This window comes from Akebia trifoliata, chromosome 7 (genome assembly GCF_017979445.1).
Source record: "Akebia trifoliata isolate Shusen 1 chromosome 7, ASM1797944v1, whole genome shotgun sequence".
Classification (NCBI taxonomy): Eukaryota; Viridiplantae; Streptophyta; class Magnoliopsida; order Ranunculales; family Lardizabalaceae; genus Akebia; species Akebia trifoliata.
In genome coordinates this window covers 29,264,194-29,288,311 of record NC_141381.1, presented here as the reverse complement: position 1 = coordinate 29,288,311, position 24,118 = coordinate 29,264,194, and the positions used below count along the sequence as shown (strand labels likewise).

The window sequence follows — 24,118 nt, the reverse complement described above, 5'->3', positions numbered from 1 at the left end:
CCCCATGAGGTCTTGGAAATTAGCATTCCCCGCATATATATATAAATTTATTATGAATTATTTTAGGAGTTAGGACATAAATTAATGGCTTTCATTTTATGAAAAATTAATGACTTTTTTATGCATAGACTTACGACTTACTATATGAAATTTCATGTTTGTTAGTTTTTTTTTTTTTTTTCATTAAAAATATGTTGCTTCCAAGTAGGTTCATATGATATTGACAACCCATAGAACCGAACCCAAACCGACCTTAGTTCAGTTTGGTTTGATTCAGTTCTATTGGCATTTCGGTTCTGTTCTGATTCTTATTTAGTGGAACAGACATATGTCAGTTCGGTTCTGATTTGGCACCAGACTGAACTAAAGTCATAAGATTTTGAAACCTTCATAAATTCATCAAGGAAAAAAAAAAAAAAAAGCTTAAGAAACCATACAGTTGTGTCTGGCAGAAACTTCTCCGTGACAACTCTGCCACGAGGTCCATTACACTTGATACTGTAACCTCCCCTCTTAATGGCCAAAACAGCTGGCTCCCAGCCATCATGATATCCAGCCTGTGCAGCAAAAGAAAATTGTGGTAATTAACCATAAAATTCCACATTATAATGAAATATTAGTTTCGTTTTATGGTAATAAAGTGCATGATGATACAATTGACTCTCTCATAATTCACAATCCATTAGTCCTATACTTAATAACCTCCAGTATTTTAACAAAAATAATAGGAACAACACCGCACCACAGGATATAAAAATGCACTGCAATCCCCAGCATAGACATCATATATCACAAAACCGTAAGCTCACCTCCCAGCAAACCTGTAACCGAGACTAACAAAATTGCAATATTACAATATTGCCAGATAGTGTGAACGTTTAATAATTTTTTTTCTTTTGGGGTGAAGTGGGTCCATCCTAAAGAAATGGTGGATATCATCTTGCAAAGCTCGTTATGGGTCTTCCTGATGCTAGAGGTGATCTTCTTTGGAATATATTCTTGTATGCATTAGGTTGAAGCTGATAGGAAGTCTTGTTCGACTTCGGAAAATATGAAATTGTATTTGGATACTCCTAATGGTGTGTGTTTGTGTTTAGGATGATTTTCTTGGCTTGAAGCAGAAATAAAATCGCTTCAACACATACAAATCTTCAAGGGTGCTTCAGAGGTGAAGGGAGATTTGAATACCACTATCTGATGGGTGAATGAAGAGGAAAGCGATTTCTGAGAATGTCAAAGTATATCCTGGAGTTTGTCCATAAGCAATCTATCAACCTTCCCACACTTGCCATCCATGCCTTATCCCAAATATCAAGAGTCAGAAACATAAATCTTACTTCACAATTCAAGTCCATCTAGAGCTATATCTTTTGTCAAGGAATGTCACTTTAGATCTTTCCTTACTACCTAAGTCCATGCCATTTTCTCCTTAGCTTCCATTCCTCATCAGTACCTTCATTGGTGGAAGTAGGAACTTTCTTGTAAATTTTTATGTTATAAGTGCAAGATTTAACTGCTATTTATCAAAGAAAAACACTTCTGAAATACACAACAGCAATCTTACCGCTAAGGAAACTTCATATGAAGCATGCCCACTAAAAAGTGTTTTCTCTATCTGTTCTTGAACATCAGGATCTGCAAACAGTAAAAAAAAATACAAGCTACAATTTTATACACCGTAAAAATAAAAAATAAAAACAAGAAAGTAGAAAGGAAAAGAAAAGAAAAGCAGGTGAAGCCATCACCACTAGTCTAAGATATGTCATCATAATATCGAAAATGTAGACTCTGAAAAGTAAAATTGGTAACTGTTTAAGTGGAAAACATAAGCTTTACAAGGAAAATGTATTGTTTATTTCAAAAGTTCCACATACAAGAAAATGAAGATGGATGAAATTGACTTTGAAATTTGGATGCAGAAGATTAAGAGTTTCCTCGGACTCTCAAATTCTTGTCCAATGCCTTGCAGGATCACTTTCTACTCGTTGGTGGGTCAGGAGATCTATTAAAGTTATTAGGAACTTTAGGCCTTCATTTCAAGATTTATCATTCTCCTTTGTGTACAGAGAAACAAATAGGGCAGCTGATTTTTGGCTTCCTTTTCTTCTACTTGTCAGGAAGTTGAGCTTCTCCCTAATGAGCTTGTTTGTAGGGTTAGGGAGGATGTGAGCAGTCTCTCTTATGTTCGGATGTAATTATTTCCTTCTGTTTACATAGTTGGTCGATGTCCGGCTAACCCCTGATTACTCTTAACAAAGTACTTCACAAGAGGAAAAAACTATTGAAGCATAATACATCAAGCCTTAAAGAGAGATTTTAATTGCCATTTCTACCTTTGTATTTCCTGGAACACTCAACCTAGAGGCATCTACATGCAACTTAGGTGGCAAAACAGATCAAAAATATTTATACATCAAGACTCATACAAGAAACAATAATGCATTCACTCTCTTAATCCTGCTTGTATTAATCAGTATACAAAAATAAAATTTGTTTTTGAACTTAAGAATCATGTCAGTCATCTTTAAAAGCCAGGCTCCAATGGAAATGCGGATAAGAACTTGAGCATCATTAAACAGATAACCATTGATATCGAATATATTCAGCGACATGCAATGATTCGTACAACTGACTATAATTTACATATCAGTCAATGAGTTAGTAGATGCCTTGTTGGATACCAAAAAATAGAAAACAAATAATAAGTAAATGAGACAAATGCAAGTAAAATGCTTCCAAACTCAAATAAACATAAGGTGGTTGGCTTACCGCAAGTGATCTTTCTTTTCTCATTCGCAAATACATTCACAAGTTCACCCTGGAATTGTACAGGACACAAGTTATTCCAACATCGATGTGACCATACTCTTAAGCAAAATATATAATGTTTATGGAACACCAAGGAAAACTGTAGAAAAATTGAATTTATTGAGAATTCTTGGATGATCATTACAAATGCCCCAATAGTGGTATTTATAGACCAACTATCCTATTACAAGAATAATCTAGAACTTCAAGAATATTCTAGAATAATAAACCAACTATCCTATTGTAGAACATTACAGGAATATTCTAGAAAGTTAAGAATAATCAAGAATAATCAAGAAGAATATCCTATTTTCTTGATTCTATGAGATCAGATTTCCGGATTCTTCTACACTCCCCCTCAAGTTGGTGCATAGATGTCAATCATGCCCAACTTGCTTATCAGATGTTCAAAGTTAGGTCTAGCAAGCCCCTTAGTCAAGATGTCGGCTGTTTGCTGACTAGAAGGCACAAACGGCAAGCAAACAGTTCCAGCTTCAATTTTTTCCTTAATGAAATGTCGATCAATCTCAATGTGCTTCGTCCTATCATGCTGGACAGGATTGTGAGCAATACTTATTGCAGCCTTGTTGTCGCAGTACAGCTTCAGAGGAAGTTCCACAGTCATCTTGAGTTCTTCGAGGATTCTGTATATCCACAATACCTCACAGATCCCTTGAGCCATTGCTCTAAACTCAGCCTCTGCGCTACTTCTGGCAACAACATTTTGCTTCTTGCTTCGCCAGGTAACCAAGTTTCCCCACACAAAGGTGCAATACCCTGAAGTAGATCTCCTGTCATTCACCGAACCTGCCCAATCTGCATCAGTAAATACCTCAACACTCCTTTGATTTGTCTTTTTGAAAAACAGACCTTTTCCAGGAGTAGACTTTAAATATCTCAAAATTCGGTAGACCGCCTCGAAGTGTTCTTCATAAGGTGCGTGCATAAATTGACTAACAACACTGACAGAGAAGGCAATATCCGGTCGAGTATGAGATAAATAAATTAGTTTTCCAACCAATCTCTGGTATCTACCAGTATCAACAGGAACACTTCCCTCTTCCCAAAGCTTTACATTGGGATCCATGGGAGTCTCAGCCGGTCTGCAACCACTTAACCCGGTTTCCTTCAAAAGATCAAGAATATACTTTCGTTGAGAGACAACGATTCCTTTCCTTGAACGAGCAACTTCCATGCCAAGGAAATATCTTAGCGCTCCCAAATCCTTGATTTCGAATTCTAAAGCAAGGCCCTTCTTCAATCTCTCTATTTCGATCACATCATCACCTGTGAGAATAATATCATCAACATAAACTATTAGCACAGCAACCTTTCCTTCATGAGAGAACTTGAAAAACAAGGTATGATCAGCTTGTCCTTGAGAATATCCTTGTTTTTTGACAGACTGTGTGAACTTCTCAAACCAAGCCCTTGGAGACTGTTTGAGACCATACAGGGACTTTTTTAGTTTGCATATTCTTGAGCCAAACTTCAAAGCCCGGCGGACTATCCAAGTACACTTCTTCCTCCAAGTCACCATTGAGGAAGGCATTCTTCACATCTAGTTGTTGCAAGGGCCAGTCCAGATTAGCAGCAATAGATAAAAGTACTCTCACCGTGTTTAATTTTGCAACAGGAGCAAAAGTCTCAGAATAATCAATGCCATATGTCTGGGTGAATCCCTTTGTCACCAACCTAGCCTTGTATCTTTCCACTGAACCATCAGAGTTGTACTTCACAGTGAAGACCCATTTACAACCCACAGTGGTCTTCCCAGCTGGCAATGCCTCAACACTCCAAGTATTGTTCTTCTCAAAAGCTTTCATCTCTTCAAGTACTGCTTCCTTCCACTTTGGAACCTTTAGAGCCTCCTGTACACTATTAGGAATTTCTACACTGGACAATTGAGAGGTAAAAGCAGCAAGAGATGATGACAATTTCGAGTATGATACAAATTTAGACAGTGGATGACTAGTATAAGATCTAACCCCTTTACGAAGAGCTATAGGAATGTCTAAATCAGAAGGCTTAAACTGACTGTTGGAAAGAGAAGGAGAATTACCTGTAACAGACTCAGATTGTTGATTCGTCCTTAGTTCAGAATCATGGCTGTGCTGTAGAGTCAATTCGTCTTTCCTTTTCTTATGATTCTTCTTCAAGTAAACAATCCCTTTCCAAGTTCGGTCACCATCCTTGAATCTATTATCATGTTGTGACATTATAGTAGGTTGTTCCTTATTTTCGGTTTCCAAAATTTGTTGTTCAGAATTCTGATTTTTAAATTGTTTTTCAAATGTAGGTCTAGACTCAGGGGAAACATCATTCATAATAGGAGGATTTTCAAGGAATGAATCTTGGCCATTTACTGTAGGTGCAGAGATACTAAACTCAGATTCTTGCGAGAGAAACACATCATCTGAGAGAAAAACATTGCCCGAGTTAAATGAATCTTCCTTAAAAATCTCCCCCTGAAGATGAATATCCTTAAAATATGGTTGTTTTTCAAAAAATGTAACATCCATTGTGACAAAACATTTTTTCGATATCGGGTCAAAACATTTATAGCCTTTCTGAGTTGGGGAGTAACCAATGAAGACACATTTTATAGCTCTGGGCTCAAGTTTTCCAATTTTTCGATGTTCATGAACAAAAACCGTACAACCAAATATTTTTAGAGGTAGATCAGCAGAAAGTCTAGTAGTTGGAAAACAATTTGTGAAAACTTGGAAAGGAGTTCGAAATTGTAAAACTTTGGAGGGCATTCTGTTTATTAAGTACGCAGCAGTTAAAACAGCCTCTCCCCATAGATACTTGGGAACTTTAGTTGCAAAAAGTAATACACGAGCCACCTCCAACAGATGTTTATTTTTTCTTTCTGCAACACCATTCTGTTGGGGTGTATCGATGCAAGAACTGTGATGAATTATTCCTTTTTCAAGAAAAAAATTTCCCAAGGTCGTGTTAAAATACTCTTTCCCATTATCACTCCTGAAAACTTGTATGTTAGTTTGAAATTGAGTCTGCACCATATTGTAAAAATTTTTAAAAACGCGTTCGGCCTCTGATTTTTCTTTCAATAAATACACCCAGCAGAGTCGAGTATGATCATCCGTAAATGTGATGAACCATCTCTTGCTAGAAGGTGTACTTATCTTATTAGGACCCCTAACATCACTGTGAATAATAGTGAAAGGTTTTGATGGTTTATATGGTTGTGAAGGAAAAGATGTACGGTGGTGCTTTGCAAATTCACATATTTCACAATGAAACATAGATGGATCTTTATTGCCAAACAACTTAGGAAATAAATGTTTTAAATATTTGAAATTTGGATGACCTAATCTTAAATGCCATAACATAATATTATTATTGGAAACAGAAATAGATTCAAAGCAGGAACTTATTTGTTGAGATTGTCGCCTCGATTCAGATCCATCATCAAGGAAGTAGAGTCCTCCACTCTGTTTAACACTGCCAATCATCCTCCCCGAGGTCAAATCCTGGAACACACAATGAGTTGGGAAAAAATTAGTTTGACAATTTTGATCACGGGCTAGCTTGTTGACAGACAAAAGATTACAGAAAAGTTTGGGAACGTGAAGAACATCGTGAAGAGTGAGTGATGGAGATACTATAATAGAACCTTTTCCTGCAATGGCTGAAAGAGAGCCATCTGCAATCTTAATTTTCTGATTACCTGCACAAGGATTATACGAAGAAAAAAGATTTGACAACCCTGTCATATGATCGGTTGCACCTGAATCGATGATCCAGGTGCGATCAGGGTTGACACCAATGAGAGTTGTTTTCAGGTAATTACCTTTTTGAGCCAAAGAACAAGAAGGATTTTTCTGAGACTCGAGAATCTTGTACAGTTGGTCTATCTGCTCCTTGGTGAAAGGAAACGAACTTGAAGAAGACTGCTGCTCTTGATCCGAGACACTGGCCTGAAGTGCACGCCCCTCTCCACCAGACTTCTTCTTCCAGTTTTGAGGCTTGCCATGAATTTTCCAACAGGTTTCCCGTGTGTGCCACGGACGTTTGCAGTGATCGCACCACGACCGTTCAGAACGCTTACCATCCTTCTTCACCTCCTCCTGAAAACCCCGAGTTACAAGGGCAGAACTTTCTACTTCTGAGTTAGTAGTACTAGGAACCGATTTGTTGTTAAGCATCACACTCTGCCGTGCTTCTTCTCTCCGAACATCTGAGAAGGCCTCACGAATTGTTGGCAGAGGAGTTTTCCTTAAAATTCAGCCCCGCACCTCGTCTAATTCTTTGTTAAGTCCTGCTAAGAACATAAATACACGATCATTCTCCTGTCGTTTCATGAACCGGACACTATCATTCGCACACTCCCAGACATCATCATAACAGAGGTCTAACTCCTGCCACAATGTCATCAACTCGTTGTAGTAGGAGGTTACATCTCGGTCACCCTGTTTCGCGTGCCAAAGTTTGGATTTTAAACCAAAAATGTGCGAAGAATTTTCTAGATCGGAATACGTATCCCTGACTGCTTCCCAAATATCTTTGGCCGTCGGCAGAAACATGAAGGGCTTGCCAATTGCGGGTTCCATTGAGTTCACCAACCACGCAATAATCAAAGAAATTTCTGATTTCCAGGTCTTGAGAGTCGAATCTACATCGACAGGTTTTGTCACTTCTCCTGTCAAACATCCAAGCTTCCCCTTGCCTTCCAAAATCAAACGAACGATTTGCGACCATTCCGTGTAGTTTTTTCCATTTAGACGGTGGATATTTAATTGGAACGAATTCATGGACCCTTCCGAACCACTAAATGAGATGGAGGAGTTCAGGTTCGGTCTTGTGGTGCTTTCCCCTGACACCAATGAGTCCTTAGTAGTCGCACAGGTTAAAGCCGTCTTCCACGGATTTTGACCCGCCATAGGTAATCCCTAGATCAGAACCTAATGCTCTGATACCATGTAGAAAAATTGAATTTATTGAGAATTCTTGAATGATCATTACAAATGCCCCAATAGTGGTATTTATAGACCAACTATCCTATTACAAGAATAATCTAGAACTTCAAGAATATTCTAGAATAATAAACCAACTATCCTATTGTAGAACATTACAGGAATATTCTAAAAAGTTAAGAATAATCAAGAAGAATATCCTATTTTCTTGATTCTATGAGATTAGATTTCCAGATTCTTCTACAAAAACGATAGTAATAAAAAGGACTAACTAGCAGGTGCTCACTCAGAAATGAGATTGCATTAGATAAGTTTATCGTCATCAACCACCATAATCCACAAATCCCATTTGGCAACTTAGTTTTCCTTTTTAATTGTGATTTCATAATTTTAGCATAGCTACTAAAAGGGAAAATAGGTAACATAGCTACTTTTAGAAACTCATTACATGGAACAATTAAATCCAAGACTGCAGAATAAATTACCATGCGCTTTCTGTTATCCAGAGGTTGAACTTCGATAGCAAGGTATGAGTCAACATCATCTGCTGTAACCAAGTAGTTGGGTTGCTTTGCCCCTGTAGCCAAAAAATTGTTGAAGACTCTTGACTTTCGGATAAGGAAAAATGAGACAAAAATAATTCATAAATATACAGAAAATTAGGGGCAAAAGATGTATTACCATCAATGTAATTTACAGACCCATCTTCCAAGTACCGCACCCACTGGAAGTTTTAACAAAAAATGGGGGGAGGGGGGCAAAACAAAACTTTAGAGGATTCATAATTGAAAGGTAATGGAAATACCCCAATCTTAGCATTTGAAAGTATGTCTAAGGTATTTCTAACCAAAAGCTCTGACAAATGAGATTTGAGAAAATTATAACAGTAAAGAACACAAAAATTATATTTTTTATTGTTACAAAAGTCTAAAAAAGTACCTCAAAATTACAACTGGTTGTTCCATTGATAGAGTATCCACTAGCTTGAAGTTCTCTCCCTGGAAAAGCTTCACCTGATATTTGGAGCCCTTCTATAGCCGGCAAAGGATCATCTTCTGCAGCTGCAAATTGCAATATATTTAATGAGCAATACAACCAGCAGAAAAAAGTAGCCAACAGCAGGCTCAAACCAAAACCCCAAAGTTGAAAGTCCACAAATTTATTACCTTCTGACAATGAGGAAGAAGATTCCTCGAGTACTGGTGGTAAATAAGGAGAAAATGAGGAGCCTGGATCATCGCGTGAAGGGTTCAAATAAGGAGAGTTTCCGGAGCTCCACTGGACTGATGGTTCTCTCCCATTTTGATTTCCAACTGCATCTGAATCGTCCATCTCATTGCCACTAAAACGGTTAAAATGTTTGGCATGAGAATCACCATGAGCAACAGACCGAAGAGGTACATCTTGGGCATTCCTTGAGTTACAGAAAAAAAAATAGAGATTGATTAGGAGTCTTCCACAGATGGTGATCACTTTTAGGGTTCACAAAGAGCTCAGGTAACCACAATATAAGCTTAATTTTTTCCTTCATCTCAGATTTTTTCGTTACATACTCCTAGAAGGGCAGATGTTGATGAATCCTGTCAATTGTTCAAAGTGGTTTCATAATTTGAAAATGCCTCACCTCTCTTTTACTTTATCTTGTACATTTTTCTAATTCGTAATTCTGGTGTTGATTTTCATATTCAAATGTCAAAATTAAATAAAAATCTGTGTCAAGTGAAGATCGAAAAAACAATTTCCAATAAATGACAAAATGGTGCACAAATGGAGTGGAGGATTATGTTGTCAATACATTAAGAAAATCTCTTACTCGTATTTATGGCCAATCTAAGAATATGGGTACACAATTGATCAACAAAACATATCAAAGATAGAAGAATTGCAGAAATATATATTAACAAAAGCAAATAGGCATACTTTGCTGTCTCCATTTTTCCAGGCATACCTGCTTGGAGAAGGTGATGACATTCCTGTCTCCTTATTTTGGGCTGCAACGCCAACCAGACCAGTGTGATGGGTATGATGTCCCGGTGGATCCCAACCCATGGTTGTCTGAGCATTGGAAGGAGAAGAAATTGGTATTTGTCCATAAGTATATGACTGAGGCACCAGTTCAAGCCCGTTTTTGTTCTGACACAAAAATGGAAGCATTTAAGAGAACCATTACAAGTATGATAGAGGAAGAAATTATAGAAAGACATGTGACCATACTGAATTAGTCAGTGTTACACCCATGGAATGAGCTGGTGATTGTGGAGTAAAACTTGGTTGGTTCAATGCATTAGAATGCCATGGAGATAATTGATAGTGAGACACATTTAACTTTTCCTGAGACATGAAGATAGATAAAACAATTTTTAAAATGATTCAAGTGCAGATAATTTTTTTCCAAACACCCTGCCACCATGCCGTTTCAGATTGTTTCGGCCGAGGCCGGAATGTAACATTGAATGTTTCATATTTTCTCGGAATGTTTCGATCAAGACTGTGTCAGTTTTTCTTATAACAGAAATATTGTATTGAAATGAAATTTTAAACCTTTCCTGCCACCCACTTAAAGATGAACATTAGCCTCTCTCTTTTTTTGAAATAGGTAAAGATGGGCTAGTGGTTATCATAAGAAGTGTGGGTTCAAGGGGGTTTGAACCTAGGACGTGGGAACAACTCTCCACAAGTCTCACCACGTAGCTAAGTGGCACTTCTTTAAAACCAACCTAATTTCAAAAGTGAAAACTACAGGATGTCAAAATAGTTCCCAAAAATCTACACAACATACCTCTGTTACAAAGAGCTTCTCCTGCAAATGTTTAAATAAAACCTGCAAAAGGAAAGCCAATGAGAGTAAGAGATCATTCACATACAAACAGCTTCATTTACATTTCACCTAGAGGAAGTCTATTTTGACATCTAAAAGAACTCTCATTTTACTTCATTAGAAGTAATTGTTCCTTTTACTCTTTTCTTTCCGTTTGCCTCTCCAGTAGATGTTTCCTCACACTGAGTTAGGAAAGCCAGTCGTATTCATTAAGTGGAAAGCATGAGATCAAGTATTACCTTGGCACTTCTATTTTTTGAATATTTTCATGCCAACACCTGTTGGCCCTTGGACACACAACAAGCACAACAATTCTAGCACAAAAAAACATTGTATGACATCATCAAAATGTGTCTCATTTTGACGCATTAAAATAGTGTCCTTTTAGGAATAACTATATAAATTATAGTGTAAAGTACCCCAATTTAAATAAATGCTTGAGTCCTTAAAAACTAATAGGTGTTGACATACATAATTTCATGGTTTAAAAATTCGTTTCATTTCAGTTTTTTTATTTTTTCAAAAACCGAAACGATCCCGAAACATTCAAAACACTAATAACATTAAAAAAAACACAAGTCTTTGACAAGAGATCATGATCAAGGGGCATATCTTTGGTTTGAAAACACGGGTATAACAAATATTTACAAAACATGTGGGGACTCAATCTTTTAGAGAAGACCAAAGCCAAGGGTTGATAAATTATAAGGTTGCTTTGGCAAAATGAAGAGACGTAAACAGATACCTCCTCTCTCGGCAAAAAATGCAGGTACACCCCCCCCCCCCTGTCTCTTTCTATTATGTGTCTAGAAATTATTCTCTTGTATCAAGATTTAATGCATCTTGATGTATTTTATTTTAATTATTTTATAGTTTCAATTAGTTAAGGAGTCTTAGGTAATGGGTAAGGGTAGTAACGAATTGTGTAGGAGTTATGGTTATGAGATAGTTCCTTGAATAGGAGAGTGGGTAGTTAAGGTAGTATTTCTCTGTATTTAAATTCATTGCGAGATTAATGAAAAAATAGAGAAAGGATATTTAGTCCTTAATTGGATTGGAGATTCACCATCTCGAATTGGTGGTTTAGGAGGTCCGATCTCCCTCGAACAAAATCAATCTCAATCTTTTTCTTCTTTTTATTATTTTTTGTGATCCGATCTAAGTAGGTACGTAACATTGGTATCAGAGCAGCGATCCTCACATGAAAATTGAGTCGATGGATGATGAATTCAAGGAGTTTTGCGAGTTTATGCGTGATGGTTTGAGGAAATGTTGTCTCATAATCAAAGAATTTCTCAAAAAAAATGAAGAAATTATTCGAAAAGGACAAACTATAGTTTTTGGAGTCGATGGCCTAGTTCAACGTTATGCTCGGGCTCCTTAAAAGGAAGCCCTTCGCTACACTGCCTTAGCTAACTCACGAAAGCCGGCCTTCGGGCCGAGTGCCCTCCAGGGGAACCACCAAAGCTATAAACAGAACGAGAAATGCCTCAGGGAAAGCGGGAAGGAAACACACAAACCCCTATAAATGAGAACTTAGATGTGATCTAAGATCAACCTCCACGATCATTTTTCCAAAGATGTGAGATAAATGCCAATGACAACCTCATCAAATATGCTGAAGACAAAGAACATCAAAGATCTAATGAGGAGGACAAAGGCGAAGTCAATATTCTTGAAAAATATTCAAAAATTGACTTTATCCTCCCTATCGAATTCAAAGCATATGTCATCAAGCCATTAAATATTTTCAAGAAGTGTCAAGACAACGACATCCAAAATGATTATTGCGAGGACATCATCGATTCCAAGAGATAAATAGTTTGGGAGTTGAGTGTTAAGATGAATGTAATTGATTCCAATATCAATTGGGATCCGGGAGGTTTCGACCTTGAGGACAAGGTCGTTTTCAAGGAGGATGAAATGTTATGTGCCTAATTGTAGGGATGGGAGTAGAGTAGTTTTGAGTACATATTATGTATAGAATATATTCCTAATAAGTGGTAGAATAGTTCAAATATGTTGGGTGCATGAGATCATAATCTGTATTGTGGGAGAAGTTGAGTTGTGGGTTATGGGATAGTGGGTAGTTTGGAAAAGTGGGTAGTTAGGGTAGTGTTTCTTTTGTATTTAAATTCATTGTGAGATTAATGAAGATATGCAGATAATTATTATTATTAAAAGTCCTTTGGGATTTGGAGATTCACCATCTCAAATTGGTGGCTTAGGAGGTCCGATCTCCTTCGAACGAGATCAATCTCAATATTTTTCTACTTTTTATTAGTTTTTGTGATCCGATCTAAGTAGGTACATAACATTCTATCTTTTTCTCCAGAGTAAATTCTATATAAGGAGGCAAGTTACCCTCGAAGTAACCATCTTTTTACTTCCAATTTGCTGAAATTAGCAAGACACATAACATTGGTATTAGAGCGGTAGATTCTGGAATGGTGGAAAGAACACAAAATACCAAACTCAATGAAATGATGGGTCTCTTGAAGGAAACCACAGAGATCCATGGGAAGCTTAACGAGCTAGTGATAAAGGTTTCAAGTTTGGACACCAAAATTAAGTACTTCTCTAAATAACAAGGCAATGAGATAGGGGAGAGTTCCAGTAGAACAATTAATCGACGTGGTGAACCTCATTAATTTGATGTTGACAAGGAAATTCAGACTCAGACAGTATGCCTAAAATTTCCAAGGTTTACTGGGGTGGATCCAGATGGTTGGCTTTATAGGGCAGAGCAATTCTTCTTACACCAGCAGACGCCCTCCACGCAAAGGCTACTTATAGCCTCCTTTCACATGGAAGGGAAGGCACTACAATGGTTTCGTTGGATGGAATGGTCGAGAGCGATTTCAGATTGGAAGTCATTTGCTTCTGCTTTGCAAGTTAGATTCGGCTCTTCACCATACAAGGATCCAATGGCTATGCTCTCTAAACTGCAATAAACGTCTTTGGTGGAGCAATATCAAACTCAGTTTGAGGAGTTAGCAAACAGAACTGAAGGTCTTAATGAGTCCTTCATGGTGAGTTGTTTTGTGGGAGGACTGAAGGAAGAAATTCTTTTGAGTGTTCAGATGTTGAAACCAACACCACTCACCGATGCGATCAGCCTCGCTTGCATGCAAAAAGAAAAAAAATATTGGTTCAAAGACGGCTGAACAACCCTACAAACAACACCAACACCATCGTTCCTTCAGGAAAGCCATTATCAGTTTCCTTCAAACAACTCTCACCTATAGAGATGAAAGAGCGTAAAGACCGTGGGTTATGTTATAATTGCGATGAGAAATTCTCCCAATACCATAAATGTAAAGTTCAACAATTTTTCCTTTTAGAGGGGAATTGGCCAGAGAAAACGGGGGAAACCGGTGGGCGAGATAATAGAGATGAAATTGAAGATGAAGGGGGAGGGAATACTTTCTAGATTGAAACCTTGAGGACAAGGTTTTTTACAAGGGATAGAGAATGTTATGTATCTAGAAATTATTCTCTTGTATCAAGATTTGATGAATCTTGATGTATTTTATTTTAATTATTTTATAGTTTCAATTAGTTAAGGAGTCTTAGGTAATGGGTAAAGGTAGTTACGAATTGTGTAGGAGTTATGGATATGAGATAGTTCCTTGAATAGGAGAGTGGGTAATTAAGGTAGTATTTTTCTGTATTTAAATTCATCGTGAGATTAATGAAAAAACAGAGAAAAGATATTTAGTCCTTAATTGGATTGGAGATTCACCATCCGAATTGGTGGTTTAGGAGGTCTGATCTCCCTCGAACGAGATCAATCTCAATCTTTTTCTTGTTTTTATTATTTTTTGTGATCCGATCTAAGTAGGTACGTAACACACACACACACACTTTCTCTCTCTCTCTCTCTTCCCCCAGATCTTTCTTTTCGATATCTCTCTCACCTCTTTCTAGATTCGCTATTCCAGATTTTTCTCTTTGTCGCCACAAATCTCTCCCTGCAGACCTCTCTCCCAAATTTTTCTTCCTTTCTCCACAGATTTCTCTTCTAGATCTGTAAATCTGAAGGAAAAAAAATAAAAAGAAATTGAAAGAAACTTCTAATGTTTCAATTTCCATGTAGATTCATCTCAACAAATCGAAAGACCAAAATGTTTCGTACAAAATATTGTGAAATGGAACGAATCTTTAAACCATGCATAATTTAACTTTTCATCTTTTCATCAAGAAGATTTTCCAACCAACTCTCTAAAAATTCCCAGCAGTTTTTTCTCAATGGCACATGTTTCATTTCTAATGTATCAAACAATCTGTACATCATAATTATTAGTCTTCTTACAATATGCTTCCTCTATTTTTAAGAGGAATAGGTGCTCACATAAGAATGGTCTCGAAAATATTTTTTGAACTGTATCCATCCGATTTTTTTTCTTTAATAATTTTTGTTTGGACATTTCGCCATATTCAAATTCTCAAACTTTGACATGCGAAACACCTATCAACACCTTGACACTTGGTACCTGTGCCATGTGTCTAAGTGACACTGTTGAGATATGGAAATCATAAGACTCCCTGATCTCAAAACTAAAAACATGGACCGAAACCAATGTGGTCTAATGTTTCAATGGGTTGTATTCGTGAAATATTGTTGCATCTTCCGTCATGTGGTCTAATGTTCCAAAATCAATGATCCACAGTCTTGAATGGCTTTTATTAACTATAAAGGCATTGGAAAAATTACCTTTCTGTATTAACATGCTTGTTCCAAGGACAGAAGTACTTGACTGGGATATTGAATTCTGGTTGAAGAGTTTCTGTAGGACTTCGAGTTGTTCTTTGGTGAAAGGACCCGTCTTAGTAGGTGCTGGATTTTCATCTGTGGTGACAGCAACATTGGCTCGGCTTTCCCTGTCATTTGTTGATCGTGATGACTTCTAGTCTGTAGGTTTGCCATGAATTTTCCAGCAATTTTCTCTGAGATGTCCAAGTTTGTGGCAGTGGTCACACCAAGGTCTCCCTTTTTTCTATCGATTGTCATTGTTGTTGTTCGGCTGGGTTTCACGGATTGCAAGGGCAGGTCCTTCGAGTGTGGGATCCAATCATCACTTTTTTCCTACTTTCCTCACAACGAACTTCTGAGAATGCCTCTCTAATACTCAACAAAGGCTTTGTCCCCATTATTCTGCCTCTGACTTCGTCCAGGTTTTTGTTGAGGCCGAGAAAAAATTTGAAGGTCCATTTTTTTCCACAATTTTCCTATATAGGACTGTGTCTTCCAAGCACTTCCATGCATGGACTTCGAACATATCTAGATGTTGCCAGTGGCGGGGAAGAGTATTAAAATACTGAGTAACCGTGAGATCCCCTTGGCGCAGATCATGCAATATGGCTTCAATCTCGAACAATTTTGAAGTATTTTTAGAACTTGAATACGTGTCTCTTGCAACATCCCAAATTTCCTTGGTTGTCCTGTACAGAAGGAAATTCTCTCCTATATCATTGTTCATCGAATTAATCAGCCATGACATCACCATATGATTCTCTATTTTTCATAGCTTGAATTTAGGGTCAGTCTTCTCCGATACAATGACTTCATCGGTGAGGTAATCGTCTTTTCCTTTCCCACATATAAACATCATCATGGAATAGGACCATTGGAGGAAATTTTGTCCGTTGAGTTTGTGACTTGTGATGAGAAGAGAAGAGTGTTATGTTCCTCCATGATTGCTTACAGCAAGTGTTGTTTCTAGATTGGAGATCACTTCAGATGTGGAGCTTTGTCTATCAGTCGCCATGCCGTATTTGGTCATGTGGGAGAATTAGGTTTTCAGAACCTAGCTCTGATACCATGTAAGTTTCTAAGAAAGAGTTGCTCATTGATTTCTCTTATCTTGAAAGAAAGATTACATAGAAATATATATAGGAGTTGGCTACAATAGGCAAGCCCTAAGATTAGGAACTAATCAAGTTAACAGAGGAAAGAATCCTCCACTAATCTAGGAAATAAAATAACTGTGAGATCTGGTAATATACAACCAGAATCTCCTTATTAAGATATTCCTAAAATATTAGATATAATCCCTAAAAGTCCTAACTAACTTTGACCGAAAATTCCACAATACTAAAAGAGGTGGTCTCAAAATTTGAACCAACAAAGATCTTGGTTCTCAATGGGTCTCACGAAACTATATATTGTATAAAAAGAGATAAAGAATAACTTTAGAAAAAAAATACAGGTGCCCTAGGAAGAAATTTGACATTTTTAGCACTAATAGGTTTAAGCGTGAAGGTAGGGGCTTTGTTACCAGGTCTGTCATGGTGTTCAAGTTCCAATAAAAAAACAAGTACCCCCTGAACTAGGACATCTTGTTCCAGTTCCATTTTCGGGTATCAATTAATCAGGTACCCATTGACATTCTCAGGCAAATCAAGAGCTATTTTCCCAACAACTGGAGTTGGTGAGCACAATTTGAAACGTAAAAGCTTGATCAATAAAATAAGATAAAACATTGAGTGGACAAGGGAGAGCCTTTTTTATTCATAAATTCAAAAGGTAGTTCATACAAACCTTGAGATTATTAACAATGGACTGCGCATCAGGCATCGATGGCTGTAGAGAATACTCTGCTAGAAGTGGCAACAAAGATGATACAAATGTTGATCTTTCTTGTTGTGCAACCTGAAAAAATAAAAAAAGAAGTTCAATTTTTACCTAAAAAACTTAGTGTAAAGTTGATCTCAACCCAAATTTTCTAATGATGACGATTTCACATACAAGTTTTCCTTTTTATGAACAGAGATCTTATTAATAAAGGGAAATAAATCAAGGAGATTAAATCCAAGGCAAGATTTGGAGTTGAATGTTTGATCGTCAAGAAACAACATGGTACATAAAATGATCCTCGAAATGATGTGGATGCTGAGAAGGATGAATGTCATGATAGGAAAGACAATAAAAGATGAGTACATTTGCAAAGATATAGGAATAACCCATAAGCTTGAAACAAAAGAAAGTTAACTCTAATGGTTTGGGCACGTACAATAAAGACTAATTAATGACTACACTAGTTAGAATTGAGGGATTTTGATGCAATTCGAAGGCTCTACAAGGGTGAGAAGAATGTTGAAAAGGACATGGACACCCATTATGGGTTGATTTTAGAGGCTCTCATTTTGATGACTTGTATTCTTATGGGAGGATATGATTTTTGGATCCACATTTAGTTGGCGTTTATGATGAGGTTTTGTGATACTTTCACTCACTCCTCCCTCTTTGTTGTATTTCATGGGCTTTTTTACCCCTCTGGTACAATCCCACTTCTACCAATCAAAAAAGTCACATGGACGGATATAGTTAGAAAGGAATGAAGACATATGCATCACCCAAAGCACTCCATCTCACTGATGCTTTGATTGGTTTTCTTAGCACATGCCCAAATAATCACAATCGACACATACAAAAAAAATACAAGTAATTACTATTATTTAAAAATATATACATTACATTATCAAGTTAAATAAAAAATTAATCAAATGAAAAGTAGCTCTAGTATCTTCAGGGCATAAGAACTAACATAACCTTGTCACCCCAAAGTGAGAGAGAGAGAGTACCTGCAAAGCATACGTAAGACGTATGTTTTCCTCAGTTATGTCTTGTCTATAAGAGAGAGCTTTCGATGCGGTGTCAACTAATTCTTGCTGCTGCTGATCAAATGCCTGATTGTGTGCATTCAATTCCAAAGCTACTACTTACTACACATTAAACCAAAGAGGTAGGAAATAAGCAGAGAAAGGAAAGTCTTGCCTACCATACGCATATAAGCAATTCTCTTTTCCAGAACACATTTCTCATTGCGTATTTGCGCTTCCTATCAATAACATGGGTTAGTTGGTCAACACAGAAATGAACATATCAACCAAGAATCATTCGTCCAGGCCTCCAGGGAACAGGTTAAGATCAGATTTGCCTTCCTCACCTTCATGGAATAATGAGCAAGATGTTTCCGTAGCTGCAAAATCTCTTCTTCATGCTCCCTAACCTTTAGAACAAGATCCTGCCTCAATTATAGCATTTGGTTCATCAAACATCAAGCAATTACACTAAAATGTATGTTACACACTAATAAGATAAGAGAGCTTCTATTGCCACAACAACTTTTGCTAATGCCACCCCAAGATGTGTGCTAATTCTTTGGTGATTTACATATGAATTGGGGTGGCGTTAGCAAAATTTGGTGTGGCAATAGAATCTCTCTAAGATAATACCTGCTTCCACAAGATGTTCTGATTATTTATTTCAGATGTTGGCATCAGTCCATGTCCAGATAAATTGAACTTGCAATCATATTCTCCTTCTCTTTGGTACCTAATGCACACAAATTGGCATAATTATTTTGAACCTAGTTGCATGATTCCACATGAGACTGTTGTGGAATATGACAGCTAAAATAATGCGAGAGATAGTCTTTCATGTCTAATCTGGAATACCTGCTTGGAGAAATGGATCTTGAAGATGGTGAGGAGAATTGAGAGAAGCCTGCATTATCAACAGCTCCCCGTCCTCTAGGAAGTATCTTCGAATTTCCATTTACATGGTTGTACTCGTAGTAGTGTTGGCTTTCTGCACTCTCTTCTTGATTCCCTACAGGAGAAACTGATTGATGTTCTTTGTAAGGTCCTGGGATATGCTCATTCATTAAAACATCTGAATGAGATCTTAAAGCTGTTGAATCATCTGATTTCTGCCAGAAAATGAGTGCTTTATTAACCAAATGTAGCTTTAAAAAAGCATAGAAACAGGTAATTGGTGATATCCAATGAAAAATTATGTGCATAAACAGAAAACATTTCTCCATCACCAAAGTATATACTCTTGAGTGATAGGAACCTCAAATGCCCAACAAAAAGCACCTACAAGATGCACCATGAAATGATAGTAGTCTTGCCACCTTTTAACAAGCATAAACAATAGTTACAAAACCAAAAGAAAAAAAAAATACACCCTACTGCTTATGACCGTACCTAAAGTAGGTACTCTAATCATGCTTGAAAAAACATAAAACTGAAATAAATGAATAACAATATTTATATGTCAATAATGGGGAAAAGATTAAACAATGAACTAACAAGAAGACCACCCCTATATAGAGCATATATTTATTCTTTCCATTTACTATCTATCTACATTCTCCTTTCGATGATTGAGCTACAGGTTGGAATGATTAGCCAGGAATTTATTATGGAATGCAAGGAAAGAAACCAAAAAATATCAGCTGGTGGAGTGGTTGGTGATATGTAGATCTAAAGATGAATGAGAGATTGGCTAAGACAACTTAAGGGCATGAATAAAGCTTTATTGGGGAAGTAGCTGTGGAGCTATTAAATGGAAACTGAGCCTTTGGAGGAAGTAGGTTGATTGAAAGCACAGTAGAAGGAAATTTGGGTGGGATAGCAGCCCAGTTTGGTCTTCATATAGGCATGGTTTATGGACATGCATTTCAAAGGTTCAACGTGATTTCTCCAAAAGCATTAGTTACATGGTGATGGTGGCCTAGAGGACAAAGCATGATTTATTTTTATTATTATTAATATTGTTGTTTTTGTCTTTGTTTTTTTTTTTTTTTTTTTTTTTTTTGGGTGTGAAGGTGGGGGGGTATACAGTGTGGGGATGATTCCTTTCAGGGTGCATACTCATGAAGTCATGCTCTAACAGATTCAAACGAGCCCTCCTCCAAAACTGCATGGAAAATAAATAAGTGCAGAAGTTATGGCTCAAAAGAAATGTCAATGATTGGGAGGTGGTTGATTTGGCTAGTTTTCTGAGTTGGTTATGGATGTCCATGTGTTAACTGATGAGGTTGATGAAAGAGTTTGGAATTGGGATTTCAAAGGTATCTTTTCACTTTAGACTAGTGACTCGAGTTCCTTTCTGGCAAGATCTATTTTAGGTGTTGGTGTTCACTTGAAACTAACTTACTATGTCTGGAAAACAGCACACAAACAAATCCTTACAATTGATTATTTGATTAGTAGAAGAAGGTCTATGCCGATTATATTTTTTACATATAATTCTGAGACAGAGTCAGTCACCTTCTCCTCCATCGTAGTTTCATTTTGCAAGTGCAGAAGTATTACTAGTTTCCAAAAAGAATGATGCCAACATATTTGTGGAATATGATCTTTATCAAGACAAAATTGTATCTTGTTACTTAAGAACCAGAAGCACAATACCAAATATTCAGATTTTCAAATCGAAATTTATACATGTAAATCATTATAGTCATGTGATGCTAACACCTTAATATCCTCCAAAAATCAACCCCCAGGAGGTGATTTATTCCACAATCAAAGGAAAAAAGAGCAAAACAAAGAAATGCATAACTAGACCACACATCAATGCCTAAAGTTAATTTTTATTGGAATCGAAACATGACAATTCAAAATTCAAGTAGCAGAAGAGCATAAACATCATACAGATTTAAGGGCGAAAAAGTATCCCCAAAAGTGAAATGGAAATAAAAAATAGATGTACAAAACAAGAAATCATAAGAATTGTGAAGTGAACAACACATATTGCATACCAACCAAAGCATCTGTGTAAAAGCACTTACATATTTTTCTAGTTCACGTGCTCTTTTTTGAAGCTCAGCCCTTAAACAATTATTCTCTTCCACCTATGCATATGCAACACAAAATAAATATCAGAAACCCATTTTGAGCCATACAAACAATTGACTAAAACTTGAGGAACACAAGCAATGCACGTGATACTCAAATAGTTGCATTACTTAAGTTTTTTTATGATAACAATAATATCTAATTTACAATACTAAATAATTTATGAAAATAATAAATGGGCACCTAAAACACTTATATTTCCTTTTTATATCTCAATTTAGATTTTATAAATATTATTTTTTAAGGATGTTCTAAGAAATTTATACTATGGTAAATATTATGTGTAATCAGGTAAACTAGTTAGTGATGGATATCATTGAAATTAATAGCTCTCCAAGCAAGGACAACATATTTAGTAATGTATAAAACTGGATAGTTATGGACATCATATTGCACATATCAATTCTCTTGTCTATAGGTATATGAAAGTTATCTCATCACATTATGCATCATATAAAGACAAACTTTATTTTACATTATTTAAAGTGGGTCCAAGAATCCTATTTTCCAGAGTTCAATGAATCCTATGTTAGGCACCCACATCAATTCAATGTGGCTGGTTTGCAACAAACTGCAATTGACGATATGTATATGCATTTTTTGGAAAATGAGCATGCATGTAGGATTTGCTCATAATTAAAAATTCCCCAAGACTAAATCTATAGAATGAACAAGAGACTTGTGTCGCATAGCCCCTAGTCATGTAGCGCCCAATTGCAGCACTCAAGCTAATCAACGCGATATAGCTCAAGTCAACCTTACCCCTAAAATGTCTTAGGAGTTACTTGTCACACCCTCACTAATGCGCTACAGGTTGGACCTGTGGTTGATTGGGCACGTGTGACTAGGCTCGTGGTTGTGGGATGGAATAGCAGGGAGGGGGTGAAGTTAGTCCCACATTGACCAGGGATCATTCGAGATTTTAGCCTATAAGTAGTCCAACTTCATTGCCTTGTAACAACACGTTTCAAAGTCGTGAGGGGAAACCCAAAGCAGATGATATTGTTACCTGGTCAAGGGTGGGGGCCTTACATAACCCCATCACACGAGAATATACACACTTGTGGAACTATTGGACCAATTAATGTGAGTGATACTTCTAAACCCATCCGTGCTCGCCAAATGGTAAATGTCTTAGGGAGTTGAGGAAACTCCTAGGATTCATTGGAGTAAGGTTGACTTGAGCTACATCGGAGGATTAGCACGGTTGCCACCCGGGCACCACACAATAAAGGACTATGTCCATGACACTCCGCTACCCAATCTGGACTTAGTACATAGGTACAAATGCAAGCATTACAACTCATTATGGATAATTCACATAACATTGGACCTGTTTAATTAGAAAAATTAATATTTATAATACAAGTGTCAGAAAGAAAATAACAGAGATATCGATCAAAAAAAGAAAATAACAGAGATGATCCAAAAATTTGATTTTCAATGTCGATTCGAACTAAATCTTCAACTGCATATAACATATATTTGATCAAATAAAATATAAACCTCAATGAAATTAAAAACACACAAAATCGTCCCAAGATCACTAACCTGTTTTTTTATGGTGCTCTCGGCAGCTTCAACAGCTTCCATGATCTGAAACAAACTTTCCTTCGAAGAACCATTAACACCTAATCCCGAAAATTTATCAACCAGGTTTCCAATTCCGTTCTCCATGGGAGGATTCCACTGAGATCGAGTCTCTCCACTGTAAGCAAGTCCGTTTCTAGGATTTTCTTCGTAAGCTCCCATGGCTGAAATCTGTAACTATATCAGCTCCATCGACTCAAAGAACACAAACATACAGTTACAGACGATTGATATTCGCAGAACATGTTTCGGAACATTTATAATGAGAAATCTTTCTAGTGTGAATGGAAATCGAGAATTTCGTTTTTTTTGTTTTGTTTCGTTTTTGTTTTTGTTTTTCTCTGTAAGAGATTTCCCGGAGGCGTCCGTGGAGAGAGAAGAAAAATGAGAAGACCGAGCTCCAATGGGCGATGGTCGTTGAATACGAGCTACTTTTGATACAGTCGGAAAGTTCGATGCATCTCTTGAAGAGCCACGTGGCATACTTTGATGCTCACTTGGTAATGAATTAGGATACTTACGCGCCAAAATAAGGATGAGTTGCGTAATCGATACTTACTAACAACTTTCCAGTTGAATTGTTACACGTGGAAAAAAAAGACCATTTTTTTTTTTTAAGTACAAGAGCTAAGAATATATGGCAATTAAAGTTTTATGCTAGCTTCTTAATTATTTTGTATAAATTTTTTTTTTTTTTTTTACGTCAAACTTATTAATTAATTTATAGAATATTTAGCCTGATAGTCGATGATTTCTAGTCGATTCTTATTTATGGTTTGATCAATATTTAATACTTAATGGTTCGATGTATCTCATGAAAAATCAATAATTCTATGCACAAACAATACTGTAAAAAGTGTTGTAGGATATTAGTGTAGCACAATAATGATATGATTTTTAGACCCAATTTTTTTTCACTTGATTTGTACTCAGCTGATGTGGCACAGGCATAAAATCATAGATCCTATTTCTTGTGTATCCTGAAGGAAACGATCTATGGTTATGTGCCATTGCCATGTCAGTCGAGTACATACCGAATCTAAAAATCAAGTGTCTTTTATGTAGTTTGCAAAAATTGGTATATATGAAATTTGTTTCCTGTAGATGTTGATTTTCGCTCTATGCTTTTCCTTCATTTCTTTGTTCGGGCGGACCTCCTTTTATCCTTGGTCCTTTTCCTTTTATAAGTGTCTATCATGATCGTTTTCTGTGCCATTCTTTGGGGTGACTCAAGGCAGTTTGCTTACTCTCTGGCATGTCAGTTGCAGGGATAGTTGCAACTGCTTTGTCAACCCTGGAGTAATCA

The 24,118-nt window shown here is 36.8% G+C and overlaps 1 protein-coding gene across 3 annotated transcripts in view; it reads right to left on the bottom strand.

The window, feature by feature from the left end:
* The window catches only part of LOC147398863 (uncharacterized), a 28,389-nt gene extending 5,149 nt beyond the window's left edge, over positions 1-23,240 (bottom strand). Inside the window, exons 1-18 of one of the 3 annotated variants that reach the window (XM_086448196.1) lie at positions 22,774-23,240; positions 21,156-21,218; positions 19,033-19,286; positions 18,811-18,910; positions 18,522-18,584; positions 18,354-18,413; positions 18,157-18,261; positions 17,114-17,224; positions 10,531-10,572; positions 9,966-10,082; positions 9,700-9,884; positions 8,918-9,165; positions 8,691-8,812; positions 8,433-8,475; positions 8,237-8,328; positions 2,770-2,818; positions 1,565-1,635; positions 438-557 (exon numbers count right to left, since the gene is read on the bottom strand). In XM_086448196.1, the coding sequence (XP_086304322.1) occupies positions 438-557; positions 1,565-1,635; positions 2,770-2,818; positions 8,237-8,328; positions 8,433-8,475; positions 8,691-8,812; positions 8,918-9,165; positions 9,700-9,884; positions 9,966-10,082; positions 10,531-10,572; positions 17,114-17,224; positions 18,157-18,261; positions 18,354-18,413; positions 18,522-18,584; positions 18,811-18,910; positions 19,033-19,286; positions 21,156-21,218; positions 22,774-22,974 (2,046 nt within the window). In that variant the 5' untranslated portion in view covers positions 22,975-23,240. Of the gene's footprint in view, positions 1-437; positions 558-1,564; positions 1,636-2,769; positions 2,819-8,236; positions 8,329-8,432; positions 8,476-8,690; positions 8,813-8,917; positions 9,166-9,699; positions 9,885-9,965; positions 10,083-10,530; positions 10,573-17,113; positions 17,225-18,156; positions 18,262-18,353; positions 18,414-18,521; positions 18,600-18,810; positions 18,911-19,032; positions 19,287-21,155; positions 21,219-22,773 lie in introns of all 3 variants that reach the window. The other 2 variants (XM_086448195.1, XM_086448197.1) reach the window with 2 other exon arrangements.
* Positions 23,241-24,118: the final 878 nt, after the last annotated feature.